Source organism: Gasterosteus aculeatus, chromosome 7 (genome assembly GCF_964276395.1).
Source record: "Gasterosteus aculeatus chromosome 7, fGasAcu3.hap1.1, whole genome shotgun sequence".
Lineage (NCBI taxonomy): Eukaryota > Metazoa > Chordata > Actinopteri > Perciformes > Gasterosteidae > Gasterosteus > Gasterosteus aculeatus.
In genome coordinates, this window is record NC_135694.1 from 23,407,760 (window position 1) to 23,423,923 (window position 16,164).

General features: G+C 45.7%; 3 protein-coding genes and 1 non-coding gene across 7 annotated transcripts; 2 read left to right on the forward strand and 2 right to left on the reverse strand.

Annotated features, from left to right (window-relative positions):
• Positions 1–44: 44 nt before the first annotated feature.
• uspl1 (ubiquitin specific peptidase like 1) lies at positions 45–9,353 on the forward strand. 3 transcript variants are annotated; one of them, XM_040179975.2, is made up of 10 exons: positions 117–309; positions 699–762; positions 907–1,060; positions 1,634–1,756; positions 1,897–2,791; positions 3,182–3,292; positions 4,166–4,295; positions 4,933–5,058; positions 5,843–6,003; positions 7,062–9,353. In XM_040179975.2, the coding sequence occupies exons 3-10, from the start codon at positions 938–940 to the stop codon at positions 8,945–8,947; spliced, it is 3,555 nt and encodes a 1,184-aa protein (XP_040035909.2). In that variant the 5' UTR covers positions 117–309; positions 699–762; positions 907–937; the 3' UTR covers positions 8,948–9,353. The 3 variants fall into 3 exon arrangements, with proteins under 3 accessions (XP_040035911.2, XP_040035909.2, XP_040035910.2); XM_040179976.2 differs by having other exon boundaries at positions 163–309; positions 699–807; XM_040179977.2 differs by lacking the exon at positions 699–762 and having other exon boundaries at positions 45–309.
• Positions 9,354–9,923: 570 nt separating this feature from the next.
• trnae-uuc (transfer RNA glutamic acid (anticodon UUC)) lies at positions 9,924–9,995 on the reverse strand. Its single transcript has one exon. It is a non-coding gene; the product is annotated as a tRNA-Glu (tRNA).
• A 944-nt stretch (positions 9,996–10,939) lies between these two features.
• On the forward strand, positions 10,940–14,398 carry alox5ap (arachidonate 5-lipoxygenase-activating protein). 2 transcript variants are annotated; one of them, XM_078106559.1, is made up of 6 exons: positions 10,997–11,231; positions 11,345–11,426; positions 12,558–12,628; positions 13,303–13,391; positions 13,488–13,569; positions 13,657–14,398. In XM_078106559.1, exons 1-6 carry the CDS (start codon positions 11,162–11,164, stop codon positions 13,968–13,970), a joined length of 708 nt encoding a protein of 235 aa, XP_077962685.1. In that variant the 5' UTR covers positions 10,997–11,161; the 3' UTR covers positions 13,971–14,398. The 2 variants fall into 2 exon arrangements, with proteins under 2 accessions (XP_040035917.1, XP_077962685.1); XM_040179983.2 differs by lacking the exon at positions 13,303–13,391 and having other exon boundaries at positions 10,940–11,231; positions 13,657–13,923.
• On the reverse strand, positions 13,869–15,472 carry medag (mesenteric estrogen dependent adipogenesis). Its single transcript, XM_040179980.2, has 5 exons — positions 15,233–15,472; positions 15,017–15,138; positions 14,654–14,769; positions 14,372–14,545; positions 13,869–14,263 (listed from the first exon to the last, which is right to left on the reverse strand). Exons 1-5 carry the CDS (start codon positions 15,430–15,432, stop codon positions 14,249–14,251), a joined length of 627 nt encoding a protein of 208 aa, XP_040035914.2. The 5' UTR covers positions 15,433–15,472; the 3' UTR covers positions 13,869–14,248.
• Between the last annotated feature and the right edge of the window lie 692 nt (positions 15,473–16,164).

The following is a 16,164-nucleotide window of genomic DNA, read 5'->3' on the forward strand; positions in this document are numbered from 1 at the left end:
GATTATCAGTCCCGGCTTCATGGGTGGTACCTTCCTAACACGAACAATAATCTCACCACATACTACTGCAACACACTCGCACTACCATGTGGGGGTTTACGGAACCTTTGTCTGTCAGAGGCGGGGGGGAAGACTAACATCGACGCACAACGGTTGCCGAGCGGAAAACGAACGTTTCATACACGAACAGGCAAAGGGATGCACATGGACCTACTCCGCAGGCAGGAATGTACATTCATATAACGTTCTGGGTGGATGGAGATCATCTTTCATCACCATGATCTCAGTTGCAATTTAAATTTGCTATCGGTATGTATGCATTTTTTTCTCTTCTTTGTGGGAACAGAACACGAGACTGCGGCGACTGTAATGAATGTACTGCGTTAGGCTACTGTGTTAGCATGCTTGCCGCCAAGTGCAGTGAATTGTAGTTTCGGGTTAGTTAGTGGATGTAGTCTGAGAGAGTTTGGCCGGTTTCATTGTAGCATGGCCTCAACATAATGTATTAGCCAGCTGATAGCAACACGCCATTAATCACCGTACGTGAATTCCCACTTAAAATAATTGTATCTGCTGTAGTTGCGGTCTCTTGACTCCGCGCGGTCACATGTTGACCTCAAAACGCAGCCATATATTCCAACCCTTTTCCTTCATTTTCATTTTTTTTAAACGCACAAACCTGTGTTGCCTCACCATAGGTGGCATAACATGCTGCAGTCGACCCGGTGGTTCCCACGTGTGTCCACATACGTTTGTGTTGAGGTTAGTTGTGTACGTGAATGCGGAAGGACGCGGCTTCAGCCCCGGGTTGGTGGAAGTCCCACGCTGTCATAATCCCATTACCCTGCTCCAATGTCGAGTGCATCTCTATTTCCTTACATCGAGTAACTGTGTTGTTCTCCCCAGGTCCTCCGGAGGTGAGCCTGCTCGCAGTGACATGGTAATATGTTTTGAATCGTTCTGGAAAGCTGCGGACCAGAAGAGATACAGGTTGCCAATGACTGGTGAAGACACTGGTTTGGGGGCTTTGGCCTCGCCACTGGTGGGGTATTTGGGAAAAGTCAGTAGAGCTCTTGTTTTCCTCTAACTCTCGTCACTTGCGCAAAGCTGAATTATATTTGAAAAAAAGAAATTGCTGTGACCCGGCAGTACCAATCCAAACCATGCAAAAGAAAACACAAACGGAAATCTTTGGTAGTAAAAGGCGAAAGTATTTGGTCGATTTAACGCATGTAAGGGTATTTGTGTTATGTGTTTTTATGAGAAACTGTGTACTGAAATCTTATCTTATTGATGGAAAATGGTTAAACTCACTGTGTACTTGACACGGACTGATATGGATACAGCGTTCATTTCATCCTTGAAGCAACCACTACCATTTGACAATCCCTTTCAGTAGTTCCTACTCTTAGTTGTATCCTGGAAGTTGTTCTCCAAGGTAAATAGTCTGAACCGTCTGAAATTTTGGTTTCTATTATATATAAGTATTTTATATATGACAATAGAAAATTGAGGCTTTTGTCAAGCGCTTCATGTCTTTTTTTTTAAATTCTTTTGCTAACTTTTTACAGAGGGATGTGGTCATAATTTACATTGTGTATCTTTTTTTGTTTATGTTTTAAATAAATACAAGGTTCAGGAAAGAGCTGCTTCACTGGAGCATTGTCCCTGGTGTACTTCAAAAGGCTTGACCTACGCTCTGCGATCGTACCGCATCAACCTCCAGGAGTCCGTCACCCTCTGCACGAACCCACAGGTGAGCCCCAGCACTGCTGACCCACCAACACACACACACACACACACACACACACACACACACATGCAGTTTAACAGCCACATGTAATGGCTTTTTTTCTCGCCTTTCTTTCTAATATTTCTGTGTGGATTCCCACATAGTGCCTTTTCCCCCTGGTCAGCCGGTCCTTGGAGGATGTTTTGGCCTGCTTGGATCCCGTGGGGCCCACTGTTGGGACCAAAAGAAAGAATTGCTCAGCACTGGAAACGGAAGAGTTGATCAGTCCCGCACACAAACGCCTGCGATCAGGTGTTCCAGACATGCTGAGCAGCCCAGCCCAGCGCGGTGCTGAAGGCGCTGTCCTTAATGGCCATCACGCAGCGCCAAAGACAGAAGACAGTAAGGCGAACGGATGCGGGGATTCTGCAGGTGTAGAGACAGCCGGCAGAGAGTCGCCACAACATGAGGACGATGTTCTGGTCAAGGAACCAGCGAACGCTGCGTGTGGGGATGCTTTAGCTCCCCGTACATGCTGGACTTCTGCTGCACGCCGGCAGTGCTCATCTGAAGCCTTATTGATCGGCGATTGTGACGACCCCGTGGTCTCTCCTCGGCATGCGGCTCCTGGTACCCCGGAGGCAGAGGAGGACTTTGGGCCGAGCAAACGCTGCAGCCTCGGCTCCAATCCGCCCAGTTTCACGAGCGACCACAATTATACAGCGGAAATTATGCCTCTGCACAACGGGCGGATCGCAAGGACGCAATGGAAAACACTGACCGCAGACGTCCCCGAATGTGAAGACGTTCCAATGGAGAGTTTGTCCTCCGCGTCGCCGTCAAAGTCGGAGGACCTGGTGTCCGTTGCAAATCAGCCCTTTTGGAGTAACAGCGACAACTTGTGTTGGCTGGACTCGCTGCTGGTCGCACTGGTAAACTGTAAGAGTTTGATAGAGTGTAAACCTAAAGATGAGGCCGAGCAGTCATCCGTCTGGCAGCTGATGAGAGGATACGAAGACATCTGTGCTTCCATCCGTATGCATCAACAGACCGGCGGGGGTAAGATAAACAGATTATCTACAGCGGGCCTGTGAGTGTGAAGTCATTTCAACAGTTTTTGTGGTACAACAAAGTTAAAACTATTGGATTTCCTCGTGCCTCCTTACCCTACTAATGTCACTTAAAGAGCCGAATTACGTATTCTCTCCACCTGTTTAGGCGTGCCGAGGGGGGGGGTAGTAGTCTGTCAGTCGAGTGCTATTCACACTTGTGAAAGTAGTGTGTGGGGAATTAATTTTTTTATTCCACACTTTTTTGGGACTGTGTGTTTATAATGGTAAAATAGTCCCATTGACTACAAAGCTCTCCAAGTAAATTAGCAGCAAAGACATTTTTGTTTAGTTTACATGACATAAAGCAATGCATTTATGGGTATTGTATCGTTTTAAGATGGCGCCGTGAAGGTGCCACGTCATGTGCTGGAAAAGGCTGATGCAGACCTCCGGTGTCTCAGGATGTCAGCCTTCAAACTACTGCAGCCCAAGCTGAATTGCAAACTGGGTAAGCTCAACCAAGCTGATACGCTTGGAGAAGTTGAACAAAGTGTGAACATACAGGGAAATAAAATATTTATTCTGACTGTATTTGGCAACAGCAGATGAAGTAGAAGAAACCAACATTAGTTCCGGAACAATGTGTTAATTGTCAAAAAGAGAAATGTCCAGACAACTCAAGCCGTCCATATATGAATATGAGATTTCATAATGACTAAATTCCCTGCAGATTAAAGCAAAAACTTGAATGGTGCACTCACTGAATGGTGCACTCACTGAATGGTGCACTCACTCAAGTGCATCATCATGTATCTGCAAGGGCCACTGCTGATTTAAATAAATACAGCCCACAACCTGGCTTAACCCCGCCCCTATCCACCCACAGACACCAATGGGCTCCGAGGTGTCGTTAAACTCACTTTGTTCAAACACAAAAACAAGTCTCTTAATACACACACTCACGAGCGTGTGAGATGAGACATGGACAGACGAACACGCCAACGGGACGGATCACACAAACCGTCAAAACAGAAAGTGACGGGTTTGGACATGAAATCCTTACGGATGTAGGGCTCAATGAATGTGGGACAACTTGCTTACTGGTTTTGTCTCTTCATGCTAAAAATACAACAGAATAGGCAAGTACATTGAGGGAGTTCGGGGGGGAGGGGGGGTGAACAATGCCGACACAGTTAAGATACCGACAAGCGATACACACCATTTGATTTGAGGCGTGCTCGCACATGTGATCTCTGTAACTCGGCCCGGTCTCACCCACAGAAGGAAATTTAACTGGAAGTGGAGAGCGTAACGGCCACTTCTGTCAGAACTCGTTACCGTGGCGATGCTTTAACTGCGCCCCGTTGGTGCCTCTTTTCAGGTCAGAGGGAAACTCCGGTATTCGCCATGCCGCTTCTGCTGGCGTCGGACCCGTGGGCGGAGCCTCTCTTCCAGTCCACCTTTCACTGGATGTTCAGGTGCAGTGAATGCAAAGTTGCCTCGGCGGAAAGGTATGAAATGATGGTGCTGTGTTGATCAAAAAATATATATATATCAGGTGCATTTCAAAATAATAAAATAAATAAAATTTCACAATTCAGAAAAATCTCGGCTAAATATAAATAATAAATCTAAACTCAGTGGTTTGTTTAGTAGTGGTCCCAGTGGGAAGTATGAAGAGAAATGCGTCCGCCCAGTCTGGATTAAATGCCCCAGATTGTTCTCTCGTCCCTTTATTTCCATCAAACACTTCTAGTTTGTTTTTTGATTCTTTTTCTGATTTGTTGATTCCATCTCAGAGGCCAACGTGACGTCATCTAGACGTTTTAGATAACTTTCCAAAACATCAAGGGCAATGAAACTACAATTATACAAAAATAGATGGAAATTAAATCAACAAGTTGGACAACCTGTAACAAATTAATGTTGCGGAAAAAGCGTTTCATCCCTGATTTGTTGGACGGCTCGTACAGATGTTTCTCCTCCGTCTTCATCTTTAAGAACAGTTAACCACACCAAATAATCAGATAAATCGTATAACTGTGTTGAGTGCGGTTTTATTACACATACTCTTACATATCACTGTTCTCTGACACACAGTCGTCTTTTGCGAATGAATCCTAAATATATTTCACGCTGTGCTTTCAGGGTTTTGAAAACTCTCCCCACCTTCACAAACGTTTTTCCTGATTGGAGCCCACTTAATGCCGTCCACTCGGCTCCGTGCAACGTGTGCTGCCAGAAGAACCAGAGGAGGACCATGGTGCTGGAGAGGTGAGGAGATCGTGTGTGTGTGGAAAACAAATCTAGCAACTGAAGACCATTGGATCTAAGTGGTGCGATTGCTTCGAATCAGAGCACCGTCTTAGTTGCATCTAATCATAGGAAATGATTAAACTGTACTTGCTGAAGCACATGGGGTATATTTGATTACTGTGTCAACAAGGAAACACTGGTCTGACTTTTTCAGTCCCGCTGCTATTGGCCACTACCGAGAATGAATCTAATACCAACGTTGATTAATAAACTGCACGGCTCACTGCGTGGAGGTGACTGGGATCACTGTTCTGTGTTTTAGGCCACATCGTGCCTGACTTAAAACAAAATATAACAACCAAGTACAAATAAAAACGTGTGCCTGACCGGACGGAGCCTACTTCCATTGCCTCAGAAATGTGTCATTTTTCGCCTCATGCTGATTTTTATTCCTGCTTTTATTTTCATCTCATTTAGACTGGTGCTACTCCCTCTGCCTGCCAGTCAATGTCTCACATCTGCAGCTTGGTCGACACAATGCAGCTAGAATCTTAACTGGCCCCAGAGACCACTTTACTTCAGTTCTTGGCATTTCTCCACTTGCTGCCAGATTCTGAATTGATTTTACTGATTGTGACCCGTGATTTTACCGTATCTTGCGCACTGGCTCTGAATGCACAGACTCAAAATAATAGTAATTAAAAGGACCTGCTTTAGCATGAAGTTAATGCCGTTAATTTATACGTGAATGCCCACAACTTCTCCAGCCGTTAACCACACTTCTGCTCTGTGTTTTGTTTAGCGTGCCTTCTGTGTTTGCGCTGCACTTTGTGGAGGGGCTTCCTGACAACGATGTCAGGAGATACGCCTTCACCTTCAAGGAGAGTCGCTACTCGGTCACCACGGTGATTCAGTACGACCACCAACTTAAGCACTTTGTCACCTGGACTCGTAACTCCGACGGTAGGTGTTCTGTTTTGGGGGTCGTCGTGGCGCAGGGGTTAGAGAAGGTGTGCTGGGAAGCACAAGGTTGGTGGTTCGATTCCAGGCTGCCCCATGTTCCATGTCGAAGTGTCCCTGAGCAACACACCTCACCCCTAATTGCTCCCCGGGCAAATATGTGAAAAAGCCATGGGTATAAAGTGTAATGTAAGTCGCTTTGGATAAAAGCGTCTGCTAAATGACCTGTAATGTAATGTAATGTTTTAGTTTTCACTGCACGGCATGGAGACCACCGACACCATGGCAGCCTGCTTTCTACGACCAAACCTCTCCTGGTTGTATCTGCTCTGAATGAATGCCAGTTCTGTCAGTATTTTTACAGTCACAGGTGCATGTATTTGTACTTTGCACTTGGTGTGAAACCACAAACCCTTCAGCCACATTTTTCATTTTGATTGTGAATTTTTGTATTTTGATAAAATCGCCATATACATGTCGAAGACCCTTTTGGTTTTAAATGCTTCTGAAAAGGACAGTCTTGTCAGTCAAATCTGTATTTGACTTAAAATTTAGCCGGCAAATCTAATTGTTTACAGGACATTACATTTTTTCTTTGATGCCCTTTTATTGTTTCTTTTACAAACCAATACAGTAGTCAATGAACGTGGAACGGGTAGCAATCCCTCCTCGCCACTGGAGGATTTTGGCCATATCTGTATAATCTTTTATCCTTCCCAGTTCTGCGCCCTCTTGCATCTCAGAGTCTCGTAGCGAGTGTAAACGCCGCTGTTCAGACCCGGCGCTACGTCACCGAGCGCGAGCATAAACAAAGCCTGAAGCATTCGGTTGAGTGAAATGAAGGTTGATGCTTTTGCTCCTCTGCAATGCAGTTTGCCAACAGCACATTCTGCTGGACAGATCATGCAACATAATGTCCAGAAGGCACACGTCATTGTCCTTTTTGAACCAACATTTTCTACCAATATTGTGATTATTCCTCTTAATTCATCAAGTCTTGCTTTTAGTCTGCATCACGTGCCGCAATCTGCATCGGTTCTCACCGCGTTTTGTCCTCACAGGATCATGGCTCGAATACGACGACTTGAAACATCCGGAGTGTCGAAGCCATCGAAGGTTCCCGGTTCCTGCTCAGGAGATGCACGTCGTCTTCTGGGAGGTGGAGGAGGAGGAGGACCAAGAGCCTCGTGCGTGTTTTCCCTCCACCACATTTGCTGAATCTCCCCCCTTTAAAAAGGAGGTGAGCCCCAGTCGAGGGGACAAAGACTTACCAGCGGACAGACTGTCGTATTGCACTCCCGATTGGTCGCTGCTGCGGACTCCCAGCGTTGCCTGTGCCTTCTCTCTAGCCGACGACGGCACCAACATCACGGACACCCCGGCGGGCGCCGTTGGCAACACGTCCATAGGTTCCACGACGCTGCTCGACACCTTCGAGGGCCTCTCCCACGACGACATCGTCACGCTCACGCTGGTGGAATTAAATGAGGAAGGAACCCCGAATCTGAACAGCCCCAGCAGGAACGAGATGCTCGACTACGCCCCAGATAGCCCCTGCTCCCTCTCAAGTGCCGAAATCTCCCTCGGCCGCGGCGCAGAGCTCCCCCAACCTACTGAATCAGATCGCGCAGAAGGCTCGTCCAGCGATCCTTCGTTTGTGCCCGATGGTAGGAAAAGACGAGGCCGAAGACGAGGCACACGATTCACCCGACGCAAAAGATCTGCGGCAAAGGCGGCAGCCCCGAAGGCGGCAGGAAAGGCAGCACCAAAGGCACCAAAAGCTGCAGCACCAAAGGCACCAAAAGCTGCAGCACCAAAGGCACCAAAGGCGGCAGCACCAAAGGCGGCAGCTAAGGCAGCACCTGAGGCGGCGGCGCTAGAAGAGGCGGCGTTGGAGGCAGCACAGGTTTTGCCGGACGAGTCCGCGGAAGCTGCCACTGCGCTGGACACCACACCCCCCGTTGTCAAAGCACAGCAGGTGTCCCCTGTGTCCTTGACAGATGCGTCCCCCCTATCCGGAGGTCGGAGGAGTCCGCCGATGCAGCATCAGCACGCCCGCTGGTCCTTCCTGCTCAGCAAACACCCAATGAACCAAGTCCAAAGGTCGATCGCCAAGCTGGCCCCGTCTCACCCGACCACTACCACCGCCGTCGCACACGTGAAGCCCTCTCGGCCCGCTGCGCCCTCTCGGTCGACTTCCAACCCCGCGACAAAACCGCCGACCCCGGGAGGATTTGCCCCGAAACAACAGCTCCGAACAGAGGAGGGCGATGGTCTGCCGCTAAAAGCTGCCGAGATGTACGACGGCTTCCTTACAAAGAGCTCAAGTCCGCTCCCGCCACCCGCCAGTCCCGACGGCAAGTTGAAGCCGTTTCAACCAGCGACTTTTAACCACCAGACACTGCTGAAGAACACCCCTCTGCCTCTGCCCCGAGCTGGCCTCCTTCCTGAGATAAATGGGCTGAAGATGCAAAGCAGCCGGTCCTCGAAGCCTCCTCCGGGCCTGAGCGACACGGAGGCCCTCAGGTACAAGCTGATAAAGAAGCTGAAGGCAAAGAAGAAGAAGCTCGCCAAGCTGAACGAGATGTTGGGTCACAACCGCGCCGCCGGCCCCCGACCCGACAGCACCGACCTGGGCTCGCCGCACACGGTCACCTCCAGCACTTACGACGGCTCCCTTTGCGACGACTTCCTGTCGGACCTGCTCTCGCCGGCGACGACCGCCAGCAACCTCTCGCCGGACAGCACCGGCTTCCTGGAGATGCTCGCCAACGGGCAGGACGGAGCCGACCGGCCGGACGGCGGGGACAATTCCATCGGCTCGGCTGCCCGGGAGAACGCGCCCTACCCCGAGAACTTCCTGGAGGAGTTCCTCTCGCAGGCTGTGGCTCAGAGGCCCAGCGAGATGGAGACCGAGGCGCTCAGCGCACTCGAGCTCTTCGTTTGAGCTCCGAGCGCTTCGACCACCACTCGGCCTCTTGAGGAGCATCTAGCAGAATGGACGGTTCCATTTGAAGTTAAAGGTTTATGTTGCCGTTCACCCTGCGGTTGATGGAGTTGAAAGCCATGTTCACTGGGTTGGTTGGTTTGTTTGTTTGTTTGGTTGAACCATGGATGATATTGTTGTATACTTTTATGGTCTCTGGCACGTTTTACATAGTGTGTTGCCGAGTTGTTTGAAGCAGTCAGGTCTGTTTGCTTTGTTATTTAGACAACTTACTTGAATATTTTCATGAAAAAATAATTTGTTATTTAATAATAAACTTTAGATGACACTTGTGTTTTTTTTACAAAATGTAATTATTGAAAAATGTCTTGTACTAATAAATTATTTTCAGTTCTTACTGTAAAAATGGAATGTGTTTAAAGTCTTTTCAAGAACCTAGTTATTGGTGCACTTATTACAAACTCACACTTACAACTACACTTGTACTGTTGATTTTGAGACCGATCTGACACGCATTAAAAATGAAAAAGTTGTGAAAAAGTTCTATGACCTCATCCACAACATGCTGCTGTCAGAGCATGTGGCAGACAATATTATGAAATATAGCTGCACTTTTCAGACAAGTGAGTGCATTTAAAGAAACAAATACGTTTTTGTCAGAATGGAATTGTATCCGTAAAGTAAAAATAAATCCATTATATTTGTCAGTATGCAATTCAATCGTTAATAGCAAGAGTACAATCTTAAAAAAATAGTTTGTATGAAACCAAATACAATCACACTGATTTAGAATCCATACATAATTATCTTTAGGACAAAATGAATATTTTATAGGGAGTTTAATCTAATGAATTCCTCAACATGTACGAGCCAACAACAGACACGCGAAAGTTAGCGGTATGATAACTCCCTTTTTCAAGTCTCATGAACCGGCTTCAGTGCCGTCATGTCTTTTTGAAAATGGCCAAAAGATATGTTCCCATACCGGGAGTCGAACCCGGGCCGCCTGGGTGAAAACCAGGAATCCTAACCGCTAGACCATATGGGACATGCAATGATTTGGGCAGATTTTACTAAATTTGATCATGTTCATGGTCAGTGCACGTATGTGATTTGATTATTTATTGGTCGACGTCTTTTACTCTATAGTTTTTATTTATTAACTGATTGTAACTGAACACTGTAACACTTCCGGTGTGTGTGGGCGTCTGCGTCTAGTGTCTTTTTCTTGGATGAACGATCCCAACAATCTTCGAGCCATCAATAAAAAAAATAGGATTTCCTTTACAGCTTTGTGTAATTGAAAATGAAAATTGTGGAGAAAATACAATAAAACCATAACATCAACGGGGTAAAGCAGCTGCATTACCACTTAAAGGCACCTGCAGGTGCTGTTCGACTGTTGACGGGCCAGAATTCTATTCTTTTCAGGAACGTGGATCAACATACAATACAACATACAAGATGATCACCCCCCCCCCCCCACACCCTAACACTTTATATTACATCATACTGCTCATTGCTCTTAATGACGTTTTGAAAATTAAAATATGGTGTGCGTTTTGTTTTTGTTGCTTTTGAGTACAAGATGAAAACATTGTGACTCGTCATAAGAGGAAGAGCACATTTGTACTCAGTAAAACCAATGACTTGTTGAATCTGGGTATTTCTAGGATTACTTTTCTATGCGGCTAACATTTAGCTTTTATCCAAAGCACCTTACAATAACTGCATTTCAACCATAAGGATACAAACTCAAAAGAACAAGAAACAAGAAAGTGCAATTTCATAAAATAAGCCAATTTACAACTTGCTATAGATCAGAGCCAACAGATGCATTGGTCTTTATAAAGACTCATAAGAAACCCCTCAAATAACACACATAAACACAGCCACTGCGATGCAAATCTATATATGTGCATCTGTGTGGAATCTCTCACAGAAACACAGAGGAAGTAGCAGGCTTGTTTGCACCCCTCTGTATTAAGCCAGAGCAAAATTTACATAAAGAGGAAGCCACAAACAAGCGTGTATCTGCATGGAGGTGGGACAGGGGGGGGGGGGGGGGGGGGGCAGTGCTTGATGTTAGAGACGAATCAGGTTTATGTTTTTCAGTTGACGTTTTTTAAGCTGACTTTAAAGACGTGCTCTCCGGACGTGAAAGCGAAGCTCGGCCCTTTCGATCCACCTGCTCCCGCATCTTAAAAGGCCATCATGTACAGTGTGGTGGTGGAGCACATCTACCTCCTGGTCATCGTCACCCTGATCAGCGTGCTTCAGAATGGTGAGAAAGAGCAAGAAGCATCCAAAACATGTTTTTTAAAACTCAGTTTTGGATGAGTCAGTGGTGGGAAAAGTGATGCTGTGATAATGTTAATGATCTTGTGTGTTTTTAAGCTTTCTTTGCCCTAAAGGTCGAGAAGGAGGGCAACAGTAAAAATATCCCCACATCTGTTTTTGAACGGGTTCGTTGTGCCAAGTAAGTACCATTTCACAAAACAATTGGACTCGTCTTATTCTTGGTTTTCTAGTGTAAGACTCACGAACGTTCTATGTGGTTTTACATTACGAATACAAACCCACATTGAGAGGCCGTCCTCATTTGCATGACCGCTCCCTTACGGGAAAACCAACGGATACAGACGTCATTTGAATGTAAAACATAATCTCCTGCTTTTCTTGTTTAGCATCGCTGTGAATTCAATGTGGTTGTGTTTTTAATTCATGATCGGATAATCTAAGTACGTCACCTGGGGTTTTTGGAGATTGAGATTCATTTTGAGATTAATTTCTCTTGCTTCGATTAATTGATTGAGGATCATTCTGAACAATATTCAACAAAGTCAACTATGATGCATATATTAATAGATTGCAGAACTGCTGATGATAACGCTTCGTGCGGCGCCGCCTTAGCTGTGCTTTAGATACGAGGCTAAAGTTTGAAATGCAAACCCAAAATGTGTAACTGAGAAAGACGTTGCTGTTATTGGTCCAGCCGGTGTATTAGTGCACGAGCAACAATGCACTTCCTGTTTCTTATAGGAAACACCTGAGCAACATCCTGTCTTGTGGATAATGTGAAGATTTCAAACTTTAGCCTCTGAAATGTGATGCAAACATTAAGTCTGTGTAATACCTCTCGTTAGAGGGTTTATTACAGGTGTAGAGTGGTGAAAGTATCCAGTGTTTCACATCAAAAGGGAATTTGATTTGTTCAACAAATCCGCTTGTGGCCCCTCGGTTTGTGAACTGTTCTGAGGTGTGACGTATTTTGGATGACTTTGAGGCTCTGGCATTACAGGGCTATGTGAAACACCTTTGTACTGGTCATTGCAATGTCTTGCAACAGCCAGTGCGAGCTGCCTCTGAGAGGGGCCGACACTTTTTTGCGCCTCCTGAGTTCAACTCTACTCCTCCAGCACTGAAGCTCATGCTCGGTTTATTTGCAGCCTTTTTTGGTCTGCAGGTTCAGCACATTTCCTGACAGCAAACGGGCCCTGCGGCGTTGGTCCTCGCGCTGTCTCTAACAGTTAGAAGATTGCTTCATGCTAACTCATTGCAGGGGACTTCCTGAAATTCTAATTGCCCCTTTTGCCTTTGCACCTTCCAGTCGTAACTGCATGGACGCGTATCCCACTTTCCTGGCAGTGATGTGGTGTGCCGGCCTGTGTCTCAATCAAGGTAATCATTAATCAGTTATTTTAAAGGGCCACGAGAGACTTTCGCCCTTTGAACAGGATCAAAAGACACAAAGTCACTTCAACTAAGGAAACACGCTGAACAGTATCAATTGTTCTGTGGATATATTTGATTTTTGTATTCTTTGCTTGAAAAGTCAGAACTGCATCTAAGTATAGTAGTAAGTTAGCTACATTTAAACAATATGGCCAAAAGCATGTGGACACTCAAACACACAAACACCACAAAACAATTAATGTGCAGCTTTAGCGCCCTGCTTCAGAGAAGACTTTCCACAAGATTTTGAAACCATGGCTGCAGGGAATCGCCATCAAATGGCCAGAATACACATGTGTGGTGATACATGTAAATGTACTACAGCATTCAAGTTAAATTGTGAAAATGAATAATGTATTAATCAAACAAACGCATGCATGTTAACATTGAGATTAATTCACCAGACATGAAGAGCAGTGAAAATACGGCCATGATAATAAGATAATCAACCCAAAATACCCAGAGAGTGGTTCCCATGTAAAAAACGTATACACAGTAAAATAGCCGTCTTTCGACACTGGGACACTGAAAATGTAACCTTTGATACACTGTGAATCATCAGCAGCCCTGTAAACATTGGTAACCACTTGTTTATTCCACTTTGTGTTCCCAAATAAAAGAGTTTTATGGTCCACCATTGCATGCTGTACCATTAAGACATCCCTTATCTGGGCCGAGCAAAACCATGAAACGAAACCCCGGACTAAAGGTGGGCGACAAGCGCGAAGTGTTTCAAGAAACCAAGTGAAGGTTATAAACAGGATTTGTCTTTTTTTTTCTTCTTCTCTCTCTGATATATTTGAAGCTCCTGCTGCCTTTGCCGGGATCATCTATCTGGTTGTCAGGCAGAAGTACTTTGTTGGATACATGGGCCAAACCTCTCAGAGGTATGTATATCATTTGTGTGTGTGTGTGTGTGTGTGTGTGTATTTAGAGTTATGGTCTAACTAATATCTTTTCACGTGGACTTGCAGCACCCCAGGCTACATGTTTGGAAAGCGTGTCCTCTTCTTCCTGTTCTCCATGTGCATTGTGGGCATCTTCAACTACCTGCTGGTGCACTACTACGGCAGCGACTATAAGGAATACGTGGAAACCATCACCGGAGCCGCGTCCGCTCTCCTCCTCATCCCGTAGTGCGGTGTGTGCCTCGCGCTGGCAACCACGCAAACAATCAAAAAACAACTGCTTTTCTTTTGTTTTTATTGTGTTTGGTAAAAATAAAGCTTCTCGTAAACAAATGCTGATTCCTTGGTACAAAAGCCCACAAGCATGTGCAATTTTCTAGCAAATCCCATTTCAAAAGACATATTTAGACACAAAATGTGCTTACACAATATTCCTGGCATAGCAAATGTCCTCGTCAGTCGTGTCCACCCACTGGACATGAGAAGTATCTGGACCCATCAGCCATGGAGAGATAGTTACTGCAACCCCAAGAAGCAGGCTGCTCTGTTACAAACAATCCGTCTGCTGATCAAGAGGATTTCTTGAGGAAGAAGACACCGACTCCACCCCATAAATTAAATTAATTCAATTTTGTCTTGCTCTCCGTCCACTGCTGGCTCACTTCAGTCTCAGCTGTAATGGTATCAGATATGGGCAGAGAAGACACGTTAGAGAAGTGCAACAGGTGGACAAATAAGGAAAATGTTTACACTGCAATCATCATAAAAATGAGATACTTACATTAAACTTTCTTTTGCTGAAGCCAAACCAGTGTGGGAAGTCAAAGAGGGCGTCAGAATGGTATTTGAGGGTGAAGGAGGCATCTCTCCACACGGGTTTGACTTTTAGCAGTTTGTCATTTATCATGTGGATGTTTATTGCTGCCCAGCTCTCCAGCGGTTCAGTCAAGTCAACCTGACACCAGAACAGGTCACTTTCAGCACCAAAATACAAAAACTGCAACTTTGTCGGAGATATGTATGAAGCATAAACGGAGGGGAGAGAGTAGCGAGTCCTTCTTACGTCCACGCTGTAACTTTCCCCCGCCACCGAGGAGATGGTCCAGTCCAGGCCTCTCTCCATCTGCCACTTGATGAAGGGATTGTTGCCGTCTATGCAAACCACAAAGTGCTCCAGCACTGAAAACAGGGTCGAAGAGGAAAACACCAGGGCGCTCGTTTAGGGAGGTTATTTCTCGCCCTCCGCCCATTGCAGACGTCCAAAAGCTTCGGGCAGCAAGCACAAGTCACCCGATGCAGCCAAAGCAGTTTCAAATGAATGCACCTATAGTTTTAGTGAGTGATTCATCATGCGTTATTACACAAAAACGTGCGTCTGCGTCATGCTGGGGGTGTTGTGGTAAAATGGGTGGGAGGCTACAGTTACCTCTGGCTTCGTCGGCCACTGAGAAGTTTTCTTCGCAGGCAGACATGTGCAGATAGATCCACTTGGACACAAGACTTTTCCTCATGGAGCTATATTCCCATAAATTCTGCATCTTAACCTTCCTGTTTTGAAAAAAAAAAAAACCCAAAACAAATCAGATGTGATGTTTTGTGTGCGTGTGTATGAAATGCAAGGCCCGTGGCCGTTCTCCCACACCTTCCCAGGGACTGCTCGAAGACTATTCTCCCCCTGCGGGAGTCAAAGTCCTCGATGAGCACCAGGCTGCTCTCCGGGTCGCTGTGCACTCGGTAACCCGAGCAGAGGACCTCCACGGAGAAACCGGCCGGAGGGTTTTTCAGGAACTCTTCCACTTCTGTCACCCGCATCCCGCTGTGCGACAGCCCGTCGCTCGTCATGGTGTCACGTGCTCTCTCTCTCCCCGCTGTGCGCGCGGCTGCTTTTTTTTTTTTATATAACTAAACAACTGTGAAGCTGGACACGCGGACACGAGAGCATTTCCGGTTTGTTTCGCGACAGAATAATCGTTTATGTCATTTAAAACATGAGCACCACCTCGCTCTTGCATTTGCAGACTGATGTTTTGGGGATTTTGTCTGCTATGTCATTAAATCGTATTGTAGTGTGGCGGTTAATAGTCCTGGAGTTAAAAAACTATCTGCAAATGCGTTTTTTTTTGGAGAAATTAAAATGGTTTAAGATTAAGATAATTTTAAGATAATTCTTTTTAAGATTACATAATTTTGGTCAGCCAAAATATGGCATTTGTAAACTATTTTCTGACGTTTAATGGAAAACAACTGATGAACTAATTTAAACAACAATAGCCTAGTAGGCTGCACAAAGCAATGTTAAGACCCTGGCAAAATAAACAAGCGAATGAAATGCGCTACTCTTTTCGTAAGAAGTTAATGTCGTTGTGTTTTCCTATTTTCTGTTGTTTTCCTATTTGCCGTTGTGATTTGCACTTCAGAGCCACCGTACTAACGGTCTGCACAATGCATATAGGCATAAGTGAGTGAGGAAATACAGTTGCATATATTAAAGTATTAATGAATTAGATCAACGTTTGGATGTAGGATTTACATATAAATGAGACTAGATGTTGCACGACTTCACAAAGAAACAAC